The following is a 24,052-nucleotide window of genomic DNA, read 5'->3' as shown; positions in this document are numbered from 1 at the left end:
ATTTAAACGTGCATTATTATCTGTCCTAATTAGGATGGCTAATTTCAAACCGAACGTACGATTTCAGTTGAAAATGTATTAACTGAAGTATTTGTTTCTTCTCTAAGAAAATAAACTTGACATGCTGTGACTTCAGGTGTGTAAGAATAATGGACTTCATAAAAGTGCACCTGTAACTCAGGTTCTATTAACAGACTAAGGCATTTAGGCCAAAATATCACTTGTCTTAAAACTGGCATGGGGTGATGAATATCTTCCAAATTCTAAAATCTGGATTTAAATCATTAGTCTGTGCTTAACAGATAACCACAAGGTGTTGAGTTCTCCTAGTACAGTTATGGCAGAGGGAGCATCAGGTTCACGTGAGGCTTGTAATCATCAGTGATGCATATGCACAAACAAGGAAGTAACCAAATTTCACATTAATGTCAAGGTTTGTTTAAAAGCCTAGCTGAATAAATCAGTGTCCCTGTTAATCAAGGATGACATTAGTAGGGAAACTTCAGTGAATAATACAAATCCCATTTAAAAAAAATTAAGCTCGTCTTTCTCTCTGAAGCCCCTTTCTGATGTGAAGCCTGCCATGGCATGCAAATATGGTTTATAAATCGTTACATAATTTCACTGTGCCAAGCACCGAAGTGTTACTTTGCTTACCGATGTTACTGTTATAAACCAGTTATCATGAAAACTGTCTGGAGTTGAGTAGAACGTATGTGTAGCTGTGTAATCATGCCCTTTTATATTGCAGAAGCCTTGGAGTCCAATGTGTGTACTTGACTTGTGACACTCTCCTTTTGTTTGTAGGCATTTTTGGTGCTTTAAATTTGTTCAGCTGAAACTGGGCTTTGACTTACTGCTTTTGTGCAGTTATTTGAAAATGTCAAAATAGCCTTTCTACTTTGCAGTAAAAACTATATTTTTCAGATCAGGACTAGTCAGCTGAAGTGGTGCCCCAGACTAAAGCCTCTTTCCTCTTGGAACTCTCTAGAGTTCAGCACCTGATACACTGGACTTCTAAATTAATTAAGCCATCTTAAAACTCATCTGTCTCAGTGAATTTAGAAATCCTGTTGTAACCTAGATCCTGAGTTTAAAACTGGCTTCAATGCAGTTAAAGACCATTAGACAGGGAGTTAGGCTAGGTCTACACTACCCGCCTGAATCGGCGGGTAGAAATCGATCTCTCGGGGATCGAATTATCGTGTCTCGTCGGGACGTGACAATCGATCCCCGAATCGACGCTCTTACTCCACCAGCGGAGGTGGGAGTAAGCGCCGTCGACAGGGAGCCACGGAGGTCGATTTTGCCGCCATCCTCACAGCGGGCTAAGTCGGCTCCGATAGGTCGAATTCAGCTACGCTATTCGCGTAGCTGAATTTGCGTATATTAAATCGACTCCCCCCTCCCCCCCGTAGTGAAGACCTGCCCTTAGACTTCCTATTCTTCAGTGCCAATTACGAATAGTAAGAGAAGTGGTCTGCAAACAGCCATCTTCTCAACTCATTTTGCAGAGATCTGAAATAGCCTCTGAGGCCACAGATCCCTGAGTGTTGCAATCCTTAAAGGATTCAGTGTAAGTTGTCCGACAGTAGGTGGCATGTTGGTTAAGAGAACATCTTTCTGTTGTGCTCCAGTGACCGCAGGCTCTACGAACAGAATGAGGAGGGAGAGCTCAGTGCAGTGCCACCAGCTTCTCTTCACTTTTGAAGAGGCTCAGCACTTTGGGTTTGCGGTTCCAGGCGTGTCCAGCCGAGTGGCTTATCTACATTACCAGCCTTTCTTTTGGGATCCTGACTGATTTTTCTGGGATCAAGAGGGCAATGTGAAGAGTACGCATTAATTTATTTTTGTTTTTATCCTGTGGCAGTGCTGGAGAAGACAATCCTCTGTCCCCACTACAGGCAGCAGAGAAAGCTTCCCCATTAAAGTGCCTCACTCTTAATATGTAGAGGCCATCTCTTGTGTGAGAAGGGAATTCTCTCTGTAGCCTTCCAGCCTGTTGTCTCTAAGGCTGTTAGTCAATTAGTGCCATCGTAGCTTTTTTTTTTTTTTGGTGAGCAGCACGTCTGGCCCACTGGGAGTATCCATGTGGTTCTGGGAACTGGCCACTCATTGGAAATAAACTGCAGTTTGTCAATATTTTCATTAAAGCATAAGCAATGTTTGTCAAGCTTGATTGAGACTCAAAGATTGCAATAGATATGGGACTCTATTTCGATATCCTAAACCTTATCTCCATGGATAATACTGGTCACCTGTAACTTTAGATTTTTTTTTTAAGCTAACTAATTTTGTTTCACCAGAGAATTGCTGTCAGAAGTGTAAATTCAAAGTCCAGAGTTTCATTGTTAGGCAAGTAGAAAGAAAACAGCATGCAGACTAATCCCATGGGAAAGAAAGAACTCGTGCTTTAACTCTCTCTTCACAAGGCCTGATTAATTTAAATAAATAATATATTTATTTATTTAATCAGGTCTTGTGAAGTAACTGATATTTTATGAGGCAGTGAAATACTGTTACTACTTAATAAACTGCTGCAAGGTAAAACGTTACAAATTGCTTTGCTTCTGTCTTGGATGACTATACCTCTGAGACCTAGGGACGTCTTTCCTCATCTTACATTTTTTTTAAATAAGATGCATCTCCTTTTCCTCAGTGTTGACAGGCTAAAACTGGAATCTTGGCTAAGTCCGTGTTGTGTTGCACTCTTACATTTGAAAGCAGGATTTATCTGTTGTTCACCTGGTCACAAACAACCAGTCAGCCACCATAGTGTTTTTAAAAAATACAAAATTATGTGTGTGTTTGGAAAAAATAAATGAATGGACCTATTCGTTACCACCAACAGCTTACATACATTTTGATGTAACTAGTGTTACAGATGCTGTGAAGTCACAACGGTAGCTTTTCAATGAAGGTTGTAGGACAGTTTCTATTATGTCTGTTTTTTGCCAACCCACCCACTCCCAATTTCTGAAAAAACATTTTCTGCTTCTGCACAGAATTTCTTACGACGTCCCTTGGCGGAGTATATTTTCATTTTGAAAGTGGGGGTTAATTGGCCAAATTGTTTGTTATGGCACTTTAACAAGTGCTGGTTTAGCACCTTCTGAAATGTCCTAACTTTTTTGTCCACTTGTAACTTGGGAACAACTTAGTGTAAGATCTTCAGTTTTGTCTGGTCCAGAATCCTCAATGAGAGCAAGTAAGCCAGGTCCTTGGTCATCAGAGGTGTTCTCCAGGGGTGTGTGAGCCTCCACAAATAGTCAGCAGACTACAAACTCTGTTCCACCTAATCTGAGCTTTGATTTAAATGATTTTAGCCAAATGTTAGGCTTAAGTTTGTAGTGGAGAATTTTAGGAGATATACTGCCTCCATCCGACTGCGCTCACTTGCTACAGCTGGCAGAGGTCCAGTAATTTCCCAACGGCTGCATCTCTTGCTGTGGGGAGGGCAGGTGATGGTGAGCAGCTTTTCACTCCCCTCTCAGTTCAGTCCCCTGGGGGGGGGGGCACACTCCCCATGTCCCTGAGTCTGAACCTCTTTCCGTCATTCCAATGAGATGAAGTCTCCATAGGGCTGATAGCCACTTGCCAGTACTGCTGGCCATTAAGGAGAATGGGATGCCCCTGCCTGATTTACTCCTGCAGGCAGAAGTATGATATTTGCACCTACAATTAACTGAGTGCAAACAGACATATGCAGATTATGCTAAGAAACTGGACACTGACTGTAGTACCAGTTCCCAGGAAAGGAAGAAGGGTATGACATTTATCTGTCTGCACTGCGGTACGTAGGCACAATAGGCGTGAGGTAATGGTATTCTAACAAGCCTACTGCTAAACTGTCTTGGTTCTTGGGTTTTATGTTGTTTTCAGTGGATTTTTGTGTTATGAAATGTGGAGAAAATAACTTGGGTTTCAAGTGTAAATGCAGTGTTCCACCCATTGTCAAATGGGGTTTAATGTTTAATTGGACATTGTCAGGTCAAATTTGTGAAAACTAAACTGCTACAAAACCAATAAAAACATTTTACATGAATCTTTTCAGTTCAGTGGAAATAGTTTCAACAAATATTCCCTTGTAGTGTGTTAGCTACCCAAACAGTGCAGAATTGTTATACTAATGAACAACCAGAAAGGGAAAATGATTTGATATTTACTTAAACCAAAATAAAACCCACCACAGTAGTCTATTTTAATTGTCAAGCTAAAATACTCAAAAAGTAACCTATTGGCATAAATCATGACAAGGAAATGTAATTTTTTAAATTAGTTCAGATTTAATTATAAGACATGTTTTATAACAGAGGTAAAGTAGTTTTTTAAATATGGCTTTAACCTGACAGTGTCTTATTAATCCTTGGCACTCTGCATGTTCAAATCGCAGTACAACCATTGTCTAAGCCTTAAAATGGTGCTTTGCAAGAATAATACTAAATGTGTACATCTGAATCCTTATTTATTATTCATATTTATAAATTTCCATGCCAGCAAGTTTTTATTCAAATACTAACATTAAATGAAGAAGAGTTTTCCCTCCCCCCCCCAATTCTCCACAAACAGAAAGAGCTAGCAGCTGATGAAGACTGCCCTAAAATGTGTGCTTACAAGTTGGTGACTATCAAATTTAAATGGTGGGGACTACAGAACAAAGTAGAAAACTTTATCCAAAAGGTAAGAGTTGCTTTTTAAATACTCTGTGGCATAGTTGTTGTGGTTTTTTGTTTGTTTGTTTGTTTTAGTAGAAGTGAAAAGTTGGGACATTTTTCTTCTATTAAAATGAAATGTTAGTGAAGACATTGATCCATTCAATTTTTCAACAAACCAAACCATTGACTTCTAAGGTCCCAAACCGGCAGCCACTTATGGCTTAACTTGACTTCTGTGAGTAGGTGCATTGATTTCATCAGAAGTACTCATGATAGTAAAGTTAAGCACATGTGTAAGTATTTGCAGGATTGGGGTATTTATGTATATGGCACTTAGGAATGTCCTTTGCTTCCATTATTCTCTCAAGTTAAAAAAAAAAATCTATTTACGTAAAACATGAGTGCTTTGATCCTTTTCCAGCAGTATGTGCACCAAAAGGCTTGTGAAAGTATCTTATTTTGGTTTTTTTGTAGCATTAAATTTTACAACGGCCACAGAGATTGAGGGATTACAAAGCAAAATGTAACATATACCAATGACTTAGTTAAAAGCTGCACCATACCTGACTGGATAAGTGTCCAGAGGGATCACTCCCAATGTGGTCGAAAAACAAAAATGGATCTTGCAACTTGGAATGTCCATACGCTGCTAGACTAATCAAAAAGTGAAAGACCCAAATGCAGAACAGCAATTATTGCCCGAGAACTCTCAAGGTAGAACATAGACATCACTGCTGTCAGTGAAACAAGACATGCAGATGAAGGCCACTTGAGGGAAGAGGGCAGTAGTTACACTTTCTTCTGGAAAGGAAAACCAGCAAGCGACAGGTGAATACACGGTGTTGGCTTTGCAATCAAAAACCTTCTAGCCTGACTGAGCTCCCCATTGGCGTCAACAAGCACTTTATGACCCTCCGCATCCAATTGGTCAATAAGTCATTTGCCACTATCATCAGTGCATATGCACCAACTTTTGATGCTGAAGAACAGAAAGAATCCTTCTACACTGACCTTGATAAATTTTTATCAACCATTTCAAAAACAGATAAGATAATCTTCTTAGGGGACTTTAACACAAGAGTTGGCCGAGATTCTAACCTATGGAGTAGTACCATTGGGAAGGAAGGAGTGGGCAAGACCAATTCCAATGGCATCCTTCTTCTCAGGAAATGTGCAGAGTATGACCTTGTGATCACCAACATAATCTTCAGACAAAGCAACAAGTACAAAACAACTTGGCAACACCCCAGCTCAAAACTTAGAGGATTGGGCCGAAAAAAACCTGATGAGGTTCAACAAGGACAAGTGCAGAGTCCTGCACTTAGGACGGAAGAATCCCATGCACTGCTACAGACTAGGGACCGAATGGCTAGGTAGCAGTTCTGCTGAAAAGGACCTAGGGGTCACAGTGGACGAGAAGCTGGATATGAGTCAACAGTGTGCTCTTGTTGCCAAGAAGGCTAACGGCATTTTGGGCTGTATAAGTAGGGGCATTGCCAGCAGATCGAGGAACGTGATCGTTCCCCTTTATTCGACATTGGTGAGGCCTCATCTGGAATACTGTGTCCAGTTTTGGGCCCCACACTACAAGAAGGATGTGGAAAAATTGGAAAGAGTCCAGCGGAGGGCAACAAAAATGATTAGGGGTCTGGAGCACATGACTTATGAGGAGAGGCTGAGAGAACTGGGATTGTTTAGTCTCCAGAAGAGAAGAATGAGGGGGGATTTGATAGCAGCCTTCAACTACCTGAAGGGGGGTTCCAAAGAGGATGGAGCTTGGCTGTTCTCAGTGGTGGCAGATGACAGAACAAGGAGCAATGGTCTCAAGTTGCGGTGGGGGAGGTCCAGGTTGGATATCAGGAAAAACTATTTCACTAGGAGGGTGGTGAAACACTGGAATGCGTTACCTAGGGAGGTGGTGGAGTCTCCTTCCTTGGAGGTTTTTAAGGCCCGGCTTGACAAAGCCCTGGCTGGGATGATTTAGCTGGGAATTGGTCCTGCTTTGAGCAGGGGGTTGGACTAGATGACCTCTTGAGGTCCCTTCCAACTCTGATATTCTATGATTCTATGATTCTATGAAAACAATGGCACCTCCTAGACTGTCATTGTAAGAATACAGGATCTATGAGATGTCCAAATCACCTTTGTCATGAGAGGAGTAGACGACTGCTGGACTGACCACCATCTGGTAAGGTCAGTCATGTCCATCAGGATTGCATTGAAACATAGAAAGCAGTCCAAATCTCACAGATGGCAATACAACAGCCAAACCCTTCAATCCTCAGTGCACCAAGAGAACTTCCAAACTTTCCTCAGTAAAAAACTAGCCATATGCACACTTGGAAATGACAACATAAGTGTCAAAGAAGGCTGGGAAGCCCTAAAACAGACCATCCATGAGGTTTGCGAGGAATCCATTGGTCTTAATACCCCCTGTCATCAGGACTGGTTAGACAACAACATTGAGATTACAGCCATTTTGAAGCAGAAGAGAAAAAGTTTTCTGCAAGTGGCAAAACCAACCACTATCCAGTCAGAAGCAGAGCTCTTTCCATCTACTCAAAGCTGAAGTTTAAAGGAGGATCCGAGAAATCAAAAACAAATGGTGGGGAGGACAAAGCAAAAGAAATCCAAACATTTACTGACAGACATGATATGCAGAGCTTTTTTTGAGACAAAAACCCTGTACGAACCAAGCTCATGTGGCCTCACACCTCTGAGATCCAAAGATGGTAGTGCCCTTCTTAAAGATAATCCATCAAAGAGCACAGGAAGGAACACTACCAAAAGCTTCTAAATCGAGAATCAACTGTGACTGACGATACCATTGACTCCATCCCTCAGCATCCAATCTGGGAAATTCTTGCCAACTCACCAACACCTGAGTAGGTCTGCAAAGCAATTAAACAAATGAAGAACAATAAAGCACCAGACCCTGATGGCATACCAGCTGAAGTACTGAAAGTGGGGGAAGAAACACTGACTAACAAGTTTCGCTTGCTGCTTCTCAAAATCTGACGCATTGAAGAAATCCCTGGTGACTTATGTAATGCGACTGTAATCACCATTTTCAAAAAGGGAGATGGCCGACTGTGGCAGCTATAGAGTCATTGCCCTCCTCTCCATCGCTGGGAAGATTCTTGCTAGAATCTTACCAAATTGCCTGCTCCCTCTTGCAAAGGAAGTACTTCCAGAGTCCCGGTGTGGCTTCAGACCATCACGAGGCACAACATACATGATTTTTGCAGACAGGCAGATCCAGGAAAAATGTCAAGAACCACACCAGAAACTGTATATGGCCTTTATTGATCTGACCAAAGCCTTCGACTCTGTCAACCGTGAGGCTCTATGGAAAATCACGTCAAAGTTTGGCTGCCCAAGCAAATTTATCATTGTAAGACTTCTCCATGGCCAGATGACTGTCTCCATGCTGTGTAGTGGTGCTACCTGAGCCTTTTGTCATCCGAATTGGCACCCACCCTTTTCTTCATTTTCTTAGCAGCTATGAAAACATTAATCCAAGACGACCTACCCCAGGGCATTGGCATCCAATGTCGAATTGACAGCAACCTCTTCAACCTCCCTTGTCTCCGTGCCAGAACTAAAGTAATATCAGCAACAATAACCAAACTCCAGTACACAGATGATTGTGCTGTAGCTGCACACTCAAAGGAGAATCTTTATACAGCCCTTAATTGCTTCTCTGAAGTTTACAAAAGCCTACGGCTAACTCTGAACATCGGCAAAACAAAAGTTCTCCACCAGCCAGTCCCCGGTCAATCATCAGACCCAGCAAGGAAGATCTATATCGACAAAGATGAACTGGAAAATGTAGAATACTTTGCCTATCTTGGCAGCCATCTCTCACAGAGGGCAGATATAGACATTGAGATTCAGCACAGAATTCGCTGTGCCAGCCTTGCCTTTGGCAGACTGTCTCGTCGGGTGTTTATCAATCACAACATCGAAACACACACTAGACTTTTAGTTTATAAAGCGGTTGTAAGGACCAAAAGATGCTGGGACCACGCTTGCTTTAGGCTTGTACTTGAGTTGTTTGCTCTCCTGGGAAGAGGAGCTGCACATGTCACAGATTTCAAACCAAAAAATACAAGAGGATAAACCAAGCAGAAGATCCAAAACTGTTTCCCTGGTACATGGCCTCATCGCTTACGTTCTAACGTGCTTGTGTTCTTTCCATCACTAACTCAAGTCAGTCTACTCCCCCACAGAGCGTTAGTCTGACTCTGTTTTCATTTATTGGCAGTAGCCCTAACCTTGCTTTATGTAATCAGCGTAGTTTCTCCAGAATGAAGCATCCCAAAGGAGAAGAGTAGAAAAAATCCCATTAGTAGTTACTATTTACATGGCACCACATGTGTGCATGGCGTTTACAGATAACACTAGGGCAGGGTCGCTGCTCTGAGGAGCTTACTGTTTGTGTTATATGTACCTAATGTCATGACCAAAGTGAGCCACAGTCCGGGGGGTGGGGGAGTATCAGTGAGGCAACAAAACATTCTGTGAGAGCTTTGGGTTGCACCCTTGAATAGTTCACTATTAGTTTTTGTGTACGTGTGTGTGTATAGGTACAACACAGAACTATACCTATCCATGTAATTCTAGCAAGATAAGAAGCAGGGTTGGCAATTCTATGGTGAAAAAAGTTTGTATCATTGGTATGAGAACACTATCTTACTTTTCAACTTGAAAGCTCTTACAGCACTACAAACTGTACAGGAATTGCTACAGCCGCTTTTGAATTAGACAGTTACAGCTCTTTAACAGAACAATACTACACATGGTTTAGGATTGGCAGAAATGCAATATCCAAAGGAGATCACCAGGTACCTTAAATATAGCAGACAGATGGAAATACCCAAATTGGAACTGGTCAGGACGTAGAAGCTAACTCCTTTAACTCCTAACAAAAGGTGCCAAGGAATCCTTAATTTGACTTGCATGTGCACAGTTATCTCTCTTAAAGATGCCCTTTGCAGCAGCCAATTTTCCGTGCACCATATCGGGACATAATTCAGTTCTAATACGAGGGGGACAGAGAGGAGGCTGGGAGTGTAAATGTGCCACCTACTGAATTCGCAGTGTCATTTGCTTCTTCACCTCATTTTACCACAGATGGTTTTATTACTGAGCTTGTACAGTAGCTGTGGGGTTTTTAAAAATGGATTCTGTCCCTTATGTAGCTCATGCATTAGTGTTTTAGTTCCTGTGTGGTATGTATATTCTGTCTAGGATCAGATTCAGTGGAGTAAATGTATTTTGGAGAATGCATCCACAACCTTTACAAGTAACAAAATTGCCAAACTTTTTTCTAAGAACAAGTTGTTATTACAAAGTGCATTTCATTTTCCTTGTTGAGAGGCAGAGAAGAGATGTGAAATCATTAACTTAAACCCAAGAGTCTGGGGAGGCTGGATAGTGCCATTGTGAAATAAAGAGCATGAGACTATATAGCTGCAACATCCTTTAAAATTTAACTCCGTTCTCCTTTGGACATTTATTGATAAATCCTGAGCATATTTTCTAATGCTGCTTTGTCTCCTTAAAGCAAGAAAAGAGGATATTTACCAACTTCCATCGCCAGCTGTTCTGTTGGATTGACAGGTGGATTGATCTGACTATGGAAGACATCAGGAGAATGGAGGATGAAACCCAACGAGAGCTGGAAGCGGTAAGAATGCTTTGAGGGCTGTTTATAAATGTACACTCTATGGTAGTTGGGGCTGTACAAGAATCAAAGAAGGCTACATCAATGGCTTGTGTCTATCCTGCCAACTCTGTGTGCGATGGGATAACACTGATAAATGCTATGCTCTTCACTGGATATCCTCCACAGAGCCACGCTCGTGGAGCTTCTGCATACCATGCTGCAAAGAGCCAGGAGTTGTTGAAATATAAATGTTTCTGGTAAGTATCCCATGTTTTGAATTCCTGCACTGAGCATCTCTTTCCGCTTGTGAAAACGTTATCTATACCTAGTGCACACAATCCCACAGCTCCCTTTTCACCACTTGTCAGTCGGACCTTGGAGCTGTCCCCTCACTTCTGCATCGTAAGTGTCTTGTTTTGTTTAGTTTTCAAGTTGAGATTGGAGTTGATTATTTTTCCATTTAAACATGTCTTGAAGTGAGTGTGTCTCCCCACCCCCCACCCCCCACCCCCCACATGAGGACAGTTGGACTTGTCTTGATGAGCGTGATAGACATTGAGAAACTCATTCCTGAAAAAAATCTGTCATCAGAGAATTAACAAGCACTTGGTGTTGCCTCCTTCCGTGTCTTAGAGGCTATGAATGCTCATAGTCTGACTTGTCTGTATGGTACAAGAGCGTCTGAAAGGAAGCTCATCCTTCAAGCAGTTTTCTCACTCTTCTGTCAGATGCTGAGGAACACAACAAGCTAGGAAAGGACCTTTCTACTGCAAAGTCATTTTCAGGCTGTGGTTCTCCCACTGTGAGCATTTCTCTGTAAATTCGGAGCCTCTCCGATTTTTTTAGCATCTGCCAAAGCTACAGTTTGAACTTTGTAAGGTGCTTTCTGACCGCCTTATTGCCCAGCACCCATTTGGCTTGCCGTCTTTCTCCTAGCACTCTGGTTCTGCTCAGTAATGAGATGTGAGACTTCAGCACATTTGGGCTGCCAGAGACCTAGAAATAGTCTGGCTTTCTCGCCACAGACCCAGTATTGCTATTAATACTAGTTCTTCTCCAATACAAACTGTTGCTCAGGTCAAACAGACCTACTTTGCTACTGATATGAACACTACGTCTGACTAGCCCATCCCCAGTGTTACCCTGGGCACGTGTGGCTAGATCAGCCTTATCCACTGCTGTTTGCATTGTGGGGAAATGTTTTTGAGGAGGAATAGAGATGCTTCTGCTCATCCCCATGAACATGAGCCCAACAAACCTTCATAACCTGGGAGTTTGGACCGGCTCTGCTCTGGAGACTGGAGAGGTTGTAGGAATCCATCTTTTAGCACAGGAGTCCCTGAGATTGGCTTTGATCAGCTCTTAATAAAAGGCCAGATAACCATCACTCTGCTCACCCTTACAAGACACTTGATTCTTGGACCATTGGATGGGCTCAGTCTTGTATGTCTTAGCCGTATGGAATGCCAACTACAGTACATGATCACCTGATGCTGAGAAATGTCTGTCAAAATATTCTCTTTTTTGGATAAACTACAGATCATTGGTTTCAGAATGGCGAATTACGTTGCCCCATTGACCGAGGGTTTGCTAGACTTTTTTCAGATCACAGAATTGGGTATTGCCTTGATTACCTTTAGTAGTTGAGTGCCTGCTGTATTCCTGAGCCGTCTTAGATACCTGACCTTCCTTTAAGAGTTAGTACTAGTATAATACAGGGTGACTGGAATTTCCTACTCACAGACCTGTAGATGGCAACAAACCCAACCACCTTCAGGACAAAATATGGAGAGACTATCAGACAGCCAAGGCCAGAGGCAGTTTCCAAAGGCCACATGCTTAATATTTATACTGCTTACTGTATTTTTCACTCCATGCATCCGATGAAGTGGGCTGTAGCCCACGAAAGCTTCTGCCCAAATAAATTAATTAGTCTCTGAGGTGCCGCAAGGACTCCTCGTTGTGCCCAACAATGGCTCTCAGCAATATGCCTTTTTTCAAGCAAAATTTCGCAATCAAGATGGCTCAGAAGCATTAGGCAGGTTACTCAGACAGTGTTCAACTGTATGTTTGCAATAGGAGAGATCTGTGTTGCCTTTGAGGGGCAAAATGCCCCATTTACTAACCCTGTAGCGAGAGTGGATGGAAGAAATGTATTTGTCTATTTACTCCGGTTCTAAATGCCTTCCCATATTTCCTAACTTTTAAGCCAAGGGAAAATAAACTGGCTGGCTGTTTTATCAACACAGCTGGGTGCAAAATGTCCTTCCTCTTCAAGTAAGGCAAAAGAAGGGGCTGCTTTGGCAGATCCCAGAAACACTTTTTGGAATAAGATGGATATCTCCCTCCCCTTATGAACACTTCTGCCTAGATGCCAATATGAAAGTGGATGCTTGTTATGGTAGGACATCTCTACATTAATTATTTCCTAAAGAAATAATTTCTGAATTTCCCCTTGTACTCCCACTTTATCCCAGACTGACAAGTTTGGGAAACTGTTTCATTAGTAGGGATCTGTGAAAGAGGAAGTGGTTTCCTATCTGTAAGGAGTTCATCAGAAGGGTTGTCTTTATTTTTTTTTTTTAACAACAACCTCAGTTCCTGATCTGGTATGGGCCAGACATCATCCAGTCCCTCTGGGAAAGAGGGAAATATAGTATGAGGTGTGCACACCGCAGGTATGTGTAGGACAAGCCTCAGAGATCATGGAAAACTTCCCTAAACCTTCCCCTTTTTGTGTCTGCATGGACTGTAGATGCTTGTCTTTGTGGAGGAGGCTACCCGTTGATAGATATCTCATAGGTGAGTAATTGCTTTTTTGACTTTGCAAAAGTGATCTCAAAGATCAAATGTTCAGATTCACAAATGTTTCACATAAATAGAATGTGCTCCCTGATCTTTTACTTCCAGAAGTACATGCTAGTTTGTGAAGATTTTCCTCTAGCTGGGTTAAAAGAACATGGGCTAAAGAGAAATTACCAGTAACTTTTCTGTTTGTGTTCACTGCTATGTAACTACTTACATGTTGTCAGTCTACTAGCAAATACTTTAATCCCTAAAATATTTGCAGTACATTAGCTCTTATCTGCCATACTGAAGTTAAACCTGGTTTTCTTGCTTTCAGGATATAACTTTTAACCTCATCTTTTTTTAAGGATTGTGTCAGTCCTGGAAGCTGGCTTTTACTTCCCTTTTCATTCCTTGCAGAGTAAAGCAGATGGTTTTGTCTCTCAAGATTTAGTAGATTTAAAGCTCCTCATGATAACTTATTAAATTACTTTTTTTCAAATGTGTACTCTGGTGACCAGGGCCAGCTCCAGGCACCAGCCTGGCAAGCAGGTGCTTGGGGCGGCCGCTCTGGAGAGGGGCGGCACGTCCAGCTATTCGGCAGCAATTTGGCGGACGGTCCCTCACTCCCACTCAGAGCGAAGGTCCTCCTGCCGAATTGCCGCCGCAGATCGCGATCGCGGCTTTCTTTTTCTTTTCTTTTCTTTTCTTTTTGGCTGCTTGGGGCGGCCAAATCCCTGGAGCCGGCCCTGCTGGTGACTGTTTAAAAAACGTGTGGTCTTGTAGCTGGAATATCTTATTGTGAGCCACATAGAAAGGGTTGGCTCCTGCTGTTTTAAATACTCTTACCGCTCTTTCTTTACTAACATCATAGAGGTATCTGCAGGCACCTACAAAACACATTCCAAGAAGATTTTTGTGATGGGGGTATCCTCGTGAGGGACAATAACCTAAGGGTGGGTACAATGTAACCGCGCATTGGGTCACTCACAATACTAGTTGAACATTCCTTTTAATTTTATCCCCAAAGAATTTCTGCTCTCCACGTGCCACATTTAACTAGCCACTTGCTGAAATGTTGTGGCAAATGGTAATTTTCACTACATCTCAAATACTTCAAGGCTGACACTTACTATTATGGGCTTGGACCACCGGAGAGAAGGGGGCTCAGTGATGAGATGCCCAGCGTGATAGAAATGTCCTTGCACTTCCAGCCCTGAGCAGTATTCAGCCTCTCTGGTGATATAGTCCAGGAGCTCACAGGTGTCTGCAGCTTTATGTTGTTACAGAGAAACAATTGCAGGAAACAGCCCAGTGGGGTCTGATTGGGTTGGCAGTTTTGCATTTTCTTGCATTGCTTTCGGTTACTATTTGCTTTCTTTAAAATCTTTTCTCCTTTTTCATTTCTGGTGTTACTTTTCTTTACTTCATTAGATTCTCTGCTGGATTTTTTTGGTTCTCCAGTTCTTCATCTGGATCTGTTTTCATCTTGTCAGTCTGTTTCCTTTACTATCCATTGTTTGTTGCTTCCTGGATGCCTTTTCTCATCCCTGTTCAGTGGGCTTCTAGTCTCGCCTCATATCCTGTTCACAATTTTTCTGCACTTACCTCTATTTCGCTCTTCTGTGTGATTGCTCTCCTTATGTGGTCTGACTCTGTGGACACCCAGAGCACTTCTGCCAAATTAGACCCTCTCCATCAGCTGACTGCTGGACAGTGCGGATCCTAATCAGAGCATAAGAAGGAAGCAGCTTGAAACTGCCAAAACTGTGATCCTTCAGCCCTGAGAAACAGTAGCAGTGCTGTATGCTTCAAGCAGTTTGGTATAGGCTTCAGATGGCCCTTAGGAACTGAGAGGCTGCCTCCCTTTACAGCAGCTGTACATTGCTCACTCTGACTTTCCTGTCCTACAGTATGCCCCTTCCACCTAGCTGCCTCCACTCCTTCGGCTGGACCTGGGACTGGCTCTGAGCCATTTAGTTCTCCTAATAACCTGGTGACCGGTTCTTTATTTGGTAGCTCACAGTTTTATTTTACATTTAGATGCGTAAGAAGGGTTCCGTTCGAGGCACAGTGGCTGCTGACGTCTAGCGGAATCCTCTGTAGGTTCAGAGGCAAAATCAAGCTGTGTAAGTGAATTCCTGGGGGAGAGGAGGAATCCTTTCTGGTGATGGGCGTTACTGGCGGAACAACTATTCTAGAGCGGTGCAGCCAGATTCCTTTCTTGGGACTGAGCCCTGCTGCTCCCCTGCTCTGACCAATCAGCAGCAGGACAGCAGCCCCATGGCTAGGATTCATTTGAGACCTTCCGCATGTGTTTGGCACCATGATGGGCTCTGGGCACGTGCTCCATTCAGTCTGTAGGATGCTGTAATTTGGCGCAGGCTAGCTATCACATCGTACTTTATGCTTGTCTGATGCAAGAGCTCAAAGTGCAGGCTCTACAGTTTGTCTCCTGACGTGTGTTTTGGCTTCAGGACACTTAGGCTCCAAAGCCTGCAAGAGGCTTCCTGGACAGAGTGACATTTTGCTGCTCTATTAGACCCTCTTTGTGGTTAAAGAAAATATAACTGCATTTAGGAAAAACTGTACAATCAAAATGGGTGTGTGGAGGGGACGCCAGTCTATTTCCCAGGTCAAGGGAAAAAAATCCCTAAAATGCTGCTGCCAGGGACTAATTTCCTCAAGTCCAAACCTTTATATTCACACCCAGTACCTTAATGTCCATATTTCCTGCTCTGAGCATTTTCTCACCTGCCTTTAATGGTGGATCCTGTATCTGCAGCTAACTTCAAATCCCAGAGATCCAGCGTATGGGAGTGCTTTGTACTTATTTCCATTGTTTGATGTCTGAGTTGCTGTTCTAATCACAAGACTGATGTCCAATCTAAAAGATGCCCTAGAAAATTTGAACTGATATAATATGATCCAGCTCAATGCTGGTGAAGGTTTGACTGCGCTGCACTAACTATTTTTCTTAGAGAATTAGTAAAATCTGCATTTTTAGAGTTTAATTTTACTTGAGTAACTGTTAGCACTTATTGTATCTTTTGTTTTTTCTACAGTTACGTAATCAAGGCCAAGTGAGAGGAACAAGTGCTGCCAATGATGAATGATAATGGATCTGACCTGTCACTTGCAGTGTTGATATACAGATGTGTGTGTGGATGCATGATTATCTGTATATAATTATATATACATACACGCATACTGAGGGGCTGTTACAGTTTCTCCAGGGTACTATACCCATCTTCAGCAAAGATACAAAGGAAACTGCTTTCATTATAAATACCTGAAGCAAATACAAATTGACTGAGTAGTGTCATTTAAAGGATAAATTGACTGCAGAATTATGCTAACTGGTATGTTTCCTGAATGTCAGTACTGGACCAATTTATTCCCTACCTTTGTTTTATTCCCCTCTTGAATCACTCTGCTATAATTTGCCTATCTCATTATAAGCCAACAAATTCAGATAAAGTAATTTTCAGTTTTGTGTTTTCCCTATGTGATTTTGGAATTGGAACTATGAATGTATTTATACCTATTTATTTCTGGATTGTCATCTAAGTCAAATCAGAAGATTTTTTTCTATTGGCGAGAATTGGAAGACTTTTGCTGTTGAATGAGGAATACAATAATGGCCCAACTTTTACCCATCTTGCGGAAAGAAATCACCTTTTTATTGGAGTTTTGTACATTGAAATTCAAATGTTTTCTTCATTAAAAATTGGCAAAATTAAGGAAAAATGGCTTGTGATTTATAACAGTTTGAACAGAACAATTTTCCAGGAGGCTTTCAGACAAAATAACTGACAATACCGGTATTGAGCCTTTAAAGGCTGTGTAGTTTAATTGAAGGTGTAACACTTCCCTAGAATAACGTTTATTTCTGAAATTAATTTTTTTTCAAAGTTTTCATTTGGAAACTATGCAAATGGTCTCAATTTCACACGGATTGCGCAATGGAATAGAACGGTGACTTTTAGCTCTTTTCATGTTGAAAATTCACTTTTAAAAAAAGATGTTCACTTTCAGATATGATGAAAGTTTAAATTGTAGCATCTGATGTTTCTCTGATTTATTAGAAGTAGACATAAAAGGAAAGATGGTATAATAAAGGCCTTTTTTAGATAGTTCTCAAATAGTAAGTTGTCTTCATGATTTTTTTAAAGAAAATATTCCAATGGAGCATATCATAGATTTATTATCAAAATGCTTGTTAAATCAGGAACAACTTATTTTAGGACCACTAGTTAGGTAAGGTTTCCTCCCAGAAGCCTCTGTAGGGCGAGGTTTGCTGAAGGATCTGTCTAGTTTTTCAACCCCACACCCACACCAGACACTTGGGAATAATTGCTTATTTAATTAGAATCACTCCCGCTATCAGCTTTCTTCCTTTACAGTCAGTGGCAAAACTCTCATTGACTTCAAGGGGATCAGGCTTTGAATATGACTAGCCCACCTAGTCCATCGCCTGTAATGACGGTCAGACAAGTGGACATGGATTTTTTTGTATGTCTGTACTGTATTATTGCCTCACTATCTTCCATGCTACAAGGTCAGTCTTTGGTTAGTCCTTCCTCGCCTAGCAATGAAAATAGATGTCTATTCTCTGTACCAGCAGAAGATTGGTTTTGTAAAAACTTTTAAACCATGTTTATATAACTTGCTACAAGGAGGGTTTTTGCAAATTTGTGAAACTAAGGGCTGAGTTCTCTTTTCAGTGCAGGAATGTAACTCCCACTCTCACCAATGGGAGCCAGAATACATTCCAAGGAGGGAAAGGAACCCCTATCGTTTTCATGGCTTTTGGACTAGCTATGAAAATTTGAGGGAACTTTGTAGTGAATGTAAATGTTTAGTTTACTTTGGCAGTCTCTGATGTGAACTACAGTAAAACAGTCAATGAAATGTAATTAAATAAATTTGATCATAAAAATCCCTTGTCGTGTCTTGGGTATCATTAATGTCACTTTGTGGATTTCTCATATTGCCATTTTAATTCTCTCGATCTGTGGAAATTGTAAGAGATGGTAAAAAATATGATGCTCTTCTTTCATTTAAGCTGAAAAAGAAAAAAAATTCAAATACCAATGGAAAGCCTTGAAATACTTGGAATCCAAACTGAGTAATACAAATATTTAGGTGAAATCTTATTGATAGTTGTGGAGTGTACTGTTCAACTGATTGTGTTGCTGCAGTGCTGTATTTTGTGTGTTCTGTTGATAGCTGATCCTTTTTTGCTGTTCACCTTAGGAATTATTTGTCTGGAAACAATGGCACAGTCTGCAGTAGAAAATAGGAACCCCTCAAAGTAACTAGAACAGTTTGGTCACTGATGTGGACAGGGCCGAAATTTCTTCAATCTCAATACAGAAAGCATGATCATCCCCTTCCTAACAGTTTAGTCATGTTTTCTGCAAGTTATTGCAGTAGCATTCAAAGGTCCACTGAGGATCCTATAGTGCTAAGCATTTGTGCAGATGCAAAGGAAGACAGCTTCTATGCCCAGAAGAGCTTGTGCTTTTGTTGCATCTTGTTTCAAATTACATTTTAATGGACAATAGTTGGCAGGTTCCTATGTGCACCCTAACAGAAGTGATTGTGCAGGAGGGATTTCAAGGAAAAGGGTAGTGACTTCACCAAGTTCAGGAAGAATGTTCCACATGCGAGGAGTGGTATGGAGAAAATGAACATGCTTTGGAAGACACAGACGGGTAGATAGCTGAGGCTGACGACATTGATTGTTGTTTCTCTCTCATATCACACTGTCAAATTACAGCTATGCAGGGCTGGGGGAAGCAGCCCTACTGTTACAGCAGATACAGCATTAATGGAGGCCTGGGTTGGTTTGGTTTTGCAAAAGCTCTTCCAAGGCTGATACCCTATCAGGACTGGCATGGGAATATGGCTACACAGGGATAAAAAACCTGCCACTGGCCCAGGTCAGCTGACTCGGGCTCATGGTGTTGGGCTCTGGGGCTGAAAAATCACTGTGTAGACAGTCAGGTTTGGGGTGGAGGGTACCAGAGCTCAGGCTCTACCTGAGCCAAAACATCTACACAGTGATTCTTAGCCCCGCAAGCCTGTCAGCTGACCCAGACCAGCTGTAGCATTGCCATGGTTCTTTGATCCCCGTGTAGACGTATCCTTAAAGCCCAGTGCATCGTATTTCCACATCCTTTGACCTGTGGCTGCTGGCAGTGTTCTAGCGAATTCTGTGCTAATACATGACAGGAAGCAGGAAAGCATGACCACTGTGGTCATGGTAATAGCAAAAGCTGAAGCTGAGAAGTGTGCTCAGAGGAGCTGCTAATTCACGTGGGTTTTAAGGCAGGGATAGCCATAAGACTATTCCCATGCATGTTTCAGCGCCTGTCGTGGGGGCAGTAATGTTGTGGGGTGATGGGCCAGCTGCAATTGGAAGTGTATGCGTAAAGACTGAAATAATCCGGACTCACCAGCTCACTCCTCCCTGCCCTGCTCTGACAGATGCCTCAGTAAGTGGATGAGCCTTTGACCGTGCCATGAAGGGCAGCCCTGGGCTCTGCTAGCCCAAAGGGAAATCAAATTCTAGTGCTAAGGGCGTTGTCCAGTGAGCTCTGTGCCCCTGTTATTTAAATCTAGGGCTATTCGATTGGGCATTTTGGTGAGTCTCTGCTGCTGCAAAATTGTGGGGGAGAAGGCGTCTCGGGTAGACTGAACCCAAACCAGGCAAGTCTTGTATAGATTAATCGGCAGCTTCAGCTTGCACTGGGGAAGTAACAGAAAGCTAGCAGAGCCTTTGGCCCACTGCGGGGATCGGCAACCTTTGGCATGTGGCCCGTCAGGAAAATCCGCTGGTGGGCCAGGACGGTTTGTTTACCTGCCGCATCCACAGGTTCGGCCGATTGCAGCTCCCACTGGCCGCGGTTTGCTGTTCCAGGCCAATGGGGGCTGCAGGAAGTGGCGACCAGCACATCCCTTATTCACACCACTTCCCACACCCCCCGTTGGCCTGAAACGGCGAACCGCAGCCAGTGGGAGCTGCGATCGGCTGAACCTGCGGACGCTGCAGGTAAACAAACCATCCCGGCCCGACAGCGGATTTCCCTGACGGGCCACATGCCAAAGGTTGCCGATCGCTGGCCTAGTGATTGTTAAATTTACACTGTGGGTGATGCTGTTCAACAGGTGTCAGCTATGTTCTGTGCTAGCTGGAGGCCTAGTTACCTCCAGGCAAAGCCTCACATAGTTGGTATAGAAGGAAGTGATGATGGGTAACATTGGCCAGACCTGCATTGGCAAGTTGGACACAATCCTCTAAACGCAGGTGGGAATAAGTGTTTAGGACGCGAAGAGCAGTCATGCCCAGAAACTCCGCCTGACGGGTGAACCTCTGTACCCATGATGTGAGCAGCAGGTACTATTTAAACAGGCAGGTACTACCCCTGTTTCCCTCTCAATACTTCATGTTGCCTGCCATGGGCACCTCAGCCTTGCCTGGACTGAGCATCCATCATCTTGCTTTGATCCAAGCCCAGTCTGCACTTGGTCAGAGTCCAATTAAAGAACCCCGTGCAGTGAGAAATATTCAACTCTGCTTCAAGATGAAGGCACCTTGGCTTCACAAGGCTGTTCCCAGCAGAGTATGTTCATGGGTTCGAAATTTTGTGAGCAATATGGTGGAGGAAAGTTTCCGCCTTCGGCCAAGTTCAGGCTCCCAATATTGTGAGAGACAACGTGTTTGGACTCCGAGCACATTTTAAACTCTACCTCGTACGCAGCGTCTGTAGAGATGCTATCTTTAATCTTGCTTGGTATTTCAATAGTACCTTACTGTTCTAGTGGCAAAATGTGTTTCATTGTTATATCAGCTTCCCAGAAAAGGCAGAAGTTGAGTTTGTCTGTTAGAACCCAACATTTTGAGGGATAAAAAGCCTAGAAAAAATGTTTGTGCAAATATTCATAATAAGTAAAATGAGTTCTGATAGGATCAGGTGAGAGCTGCTGAATTGCAGAGGTCAGTGAAAATTCACACCTGTAAAGGTTTTGTGTGTTGTGATAGTGAAACAAAGCATGTGGCTTCCCTGTTTGCCTTGAATGCATTCTGATACTGCCTATGAATCGGTCAAAAGCAGAACTGCCCTGTGCAGCAAGCCGAGGCAGGACTCAGAAGGGGAACAGGAAGAATGACTTTGTGTTTATTAATATATTTGCTGAACAAAAGCTTTGCCTGTGGGCATCCCATTGAAGCCAGCTCCCTGCCCTCCCAAACTGACCACACAAACTCAGCTTTCTCTCTGTAGAACAGTTCTGGTAACTATTTTCTCAAAACATGGAGTGCCAGTTGTCTTAATGCATGTTCTTCTGCTCTGACCAGTATGTGACTGACTATTTCGGCTTATCTAGGAGGCACACAACATTGTTCTTTAGCAGTTTCCAGTGTTTAGAAATAATGCAAGAAAAAGGAACAAAGTGCCCATGTGTGGGGCTCCGAGTGATATCCAGGCATAAGGGAAGTGCAGCAGAATCTTTACAGGAAGAGGATTTTGTTCTTTCAGTAAGTTGGTAAGATACAGAGATGCTTAGAAACCGTGGCTACTTGAACATGTAAGGTGTCTTTTGAGGTCCAGTCCCTAAAATACCAAATAATTGACTCATTCCTATTTTTTCCTTCTGTTTGCTTTCTCTCGTGTCACTGTTTCCCAGTGTTACTTGATGGTGTCATTGAGCACCGAGCATTCACACTGCACCTTGGTCTTGTCTGTCCATAAGACTGGCCAGACTGGGTCAGACCAAAGGTCCATCTAGCCCAGTGTCCTGTCTACTGACAGTGGCCAATGACAGGTGCCCCAGAGGGAATGAACAGAACAGGGAATTATCAAGTGATACATCCTCTGAACTTTTATCCTACGTATTCCCACTGCTGCTATCACCAGTGCTTCTAACAATGGGAGGGATAATGTCATCGGCTTTACCACCAGATAATCTCAACCTTATCTGAGCCAGGTTAGACTACACAACAAATAACGTGGTGACCATTGGTGCCCTTTCTCCATTAGCACCACCAGGGAGCAGCACATGTGGCCACAGTCTGGAGGGAGATTAGTGCAGGTGCAGCCAGAACAGCAGTTGCCCTTACCTCAGTTTACCTGCATATTGACCCAGGCTCTGTGGTGGAGCTGAGGGTGGATGTTTCTTAAGAAATTTAGCATGTTATTAAAATGAAGCATTGTTCCAGCAAGGCTGACAAGAACAGTGTTTGCCTGTGAAATGGTAAGTGACTTTCAGAGTGAGAACAAACCATGTATTGACAACTACGAAATCAAAGGGGAACTGGCTAGATATCAGAGGCTGCCCCTTCTCCCAGCCCCACCCCAGTGGCTGTAGGTGTGTTTGGAACAGCACCAAACTAAGTGTTGTCATAGCCCAGATGGAGCAAGGAAAGTTTAGCCGGGCTGATTTTATTCTGTTTGCCGCAGTTCGTCTGTCCGCAAGAATGACATTTATATAACCTGAAAGCAAGTCAAATGGCTACTTGCAGAACACCGTGCAAGCTGCGTGTAAAGACCATCCTTCTTCCATCGCAGGGGACAAGTGCTTGCATCTAAGGCACTAGTCCAAAGGCTGAAGAACACAGGCCCAGGAGGGTTAAGGGCTGCTTAACATTCCCCTGGTGCTGCGGATGCTGGCTTTGGAAATCGTGGCCTCTGTTCTCTCTGCCTGAGCGTTCAGTGCCTCTAGATGCAAACTAACGCTTTCCAGGGCTGTAAGACACCTTGCTCTCACCTGCCCTTAGCGTGAGGGATCCTTGTCTGTGCCTGCCCAGGGTTCATCTCCTTGACGCTACTAATCGTAGGCAGCACAAGGACTCCTGGCCCTCTGCAGGTTAACAAGCTGCAGCCTTCTGCATGTGCCCCCGTACGGCTTGTCTCCACTAATTGGGGGATCCATGCACGGCGATAGATCCACCGGGGGTCGATTTAGCAGATCTAGTGAAGACCTGCTAAATCGACTGCTGATGGCTTGCCCATTGACTCCGGTTCTTCGCTGGAACGAGAAGCGTAAGGTAAGTCGACAGGAGAGTTTCTCCCGTTGACCTAGCGCGGTGTAGACACCGCAAAAGTTTGCCCTAAGCTCCTAGGCTTAGGGCTGGGCGGTCGGGGGTTCGCATGCTGCCCCGTCCCCTGCCCACAGGTGCAGCTCCCATTGGCCAGGGCGGGGCGGGGGAAAAACTAGCGCACCTAGCAGGTGGCTGTTGAGGTGTTGTGGCGTGCGCCTCTCCCCACTGCTGCCCCCGCCCTCTTCTCACGCTGCTCCTGTGACTGGGCTCGAGCTGCGGCACATGCCCTCCAGTGAACCGCGGTCTGTCGCCGGCACCCAGGAGTTCGAGGTGTGTATCCCTGTCTGTGTTGGGAATGGGGCAGCACCTGCATCCCCCTCACTGATCCCGCCTTGTCCCCCACACCTACCCATCCTAGCCCTGTACCCCTTTCAGCACTCTCCAACCCATCCTCTCCACCTCCCAGAGCCGCCACCCCTATGTCCCTCACCCCCCACAACCCTGCACCCCATTCACCTCCATACAGTTCTGCACTCCCATTATGTCCCTATACACCCCTGTGCCCCCCACATACTCGTGCACCTGTAGCCTTCTGTCTCCCCCTGCATCCCCATCCACCCCACAGACCCCCCATGCCCCCTCCTCTCTCCCCTGCCCCCTCTCACCCCCACCCTGCTCTCGTCCTTGGCCTCTTTCCCTCCCCATCCTCTCTCCTCCACACGCACCCATCTTTTCCCTTCCAGCCCACCCACTCTCCTCCCTTCATGGCTGGGTGTGTCTGTAGGGAAGTGTATGCATGCATTGTATGTGTGTAAGAGCCTGTTTTTGTATAGGAAAGTGCATGTATTGCCACATGTGTGTATAACCGTGAATAAAATTTGCAGCCTAAGT

General features: G+C 43.7%; 1 protein-coding gene across 1 annotated transcript in view; it reads left to right on the top strand.

Annotated features, from left to right (window-relative positions):
• Nucleotides 1-18,057, top strand: part of PITPNB (phosphatidylinositol transfer protein beta) — an 83,176-nt gene extending 65,119 nt beyond the window's left edge. The window contains exons 9-12 of the mRNA XM_005298477.5: nt 4,570-4,680; nt 10,225-10,347; nt 15,157-15,242; nt 16,179-18,057. Of these exons, the coding sequence (XP_005298534.2) occupies nt 4,570-4,680; nt 10,225-10,347; nt 15,157-15,204 (282 nt within the window). The 3' untranslated portion in view covers nt 15,205-15,242; nt 16,179-18,057. The remainder of the gene's footprint in view (nt 1-4,569; nt 4,681-10,224; nt 10,348-15,156; nt 15,243-16,178) is intronic.
• Nucleotides 18,058-24,052: the final 5,995 nt, after the last annotated feature.

This window comes from Chrysemys picta, chromosome 15 (assembly GCF_011386835.1).
Source record: "Chrysemys picta bellii isolate R12L10 chromosome 15, ASM1138683v2, whole genome shotgun sequence".
In the NCBI taxonomy this organism is placed as follows: Eukaryota; Metazoa; Chordata; order Testudines; family Emydidae; genus Chrysemys; species Chrysemys picta.
The sequence above is the reverse complement of the archived record's forward strand: the minus strand, read 5'-3'. Positions and strand labels throughout refer to the sequence as shown.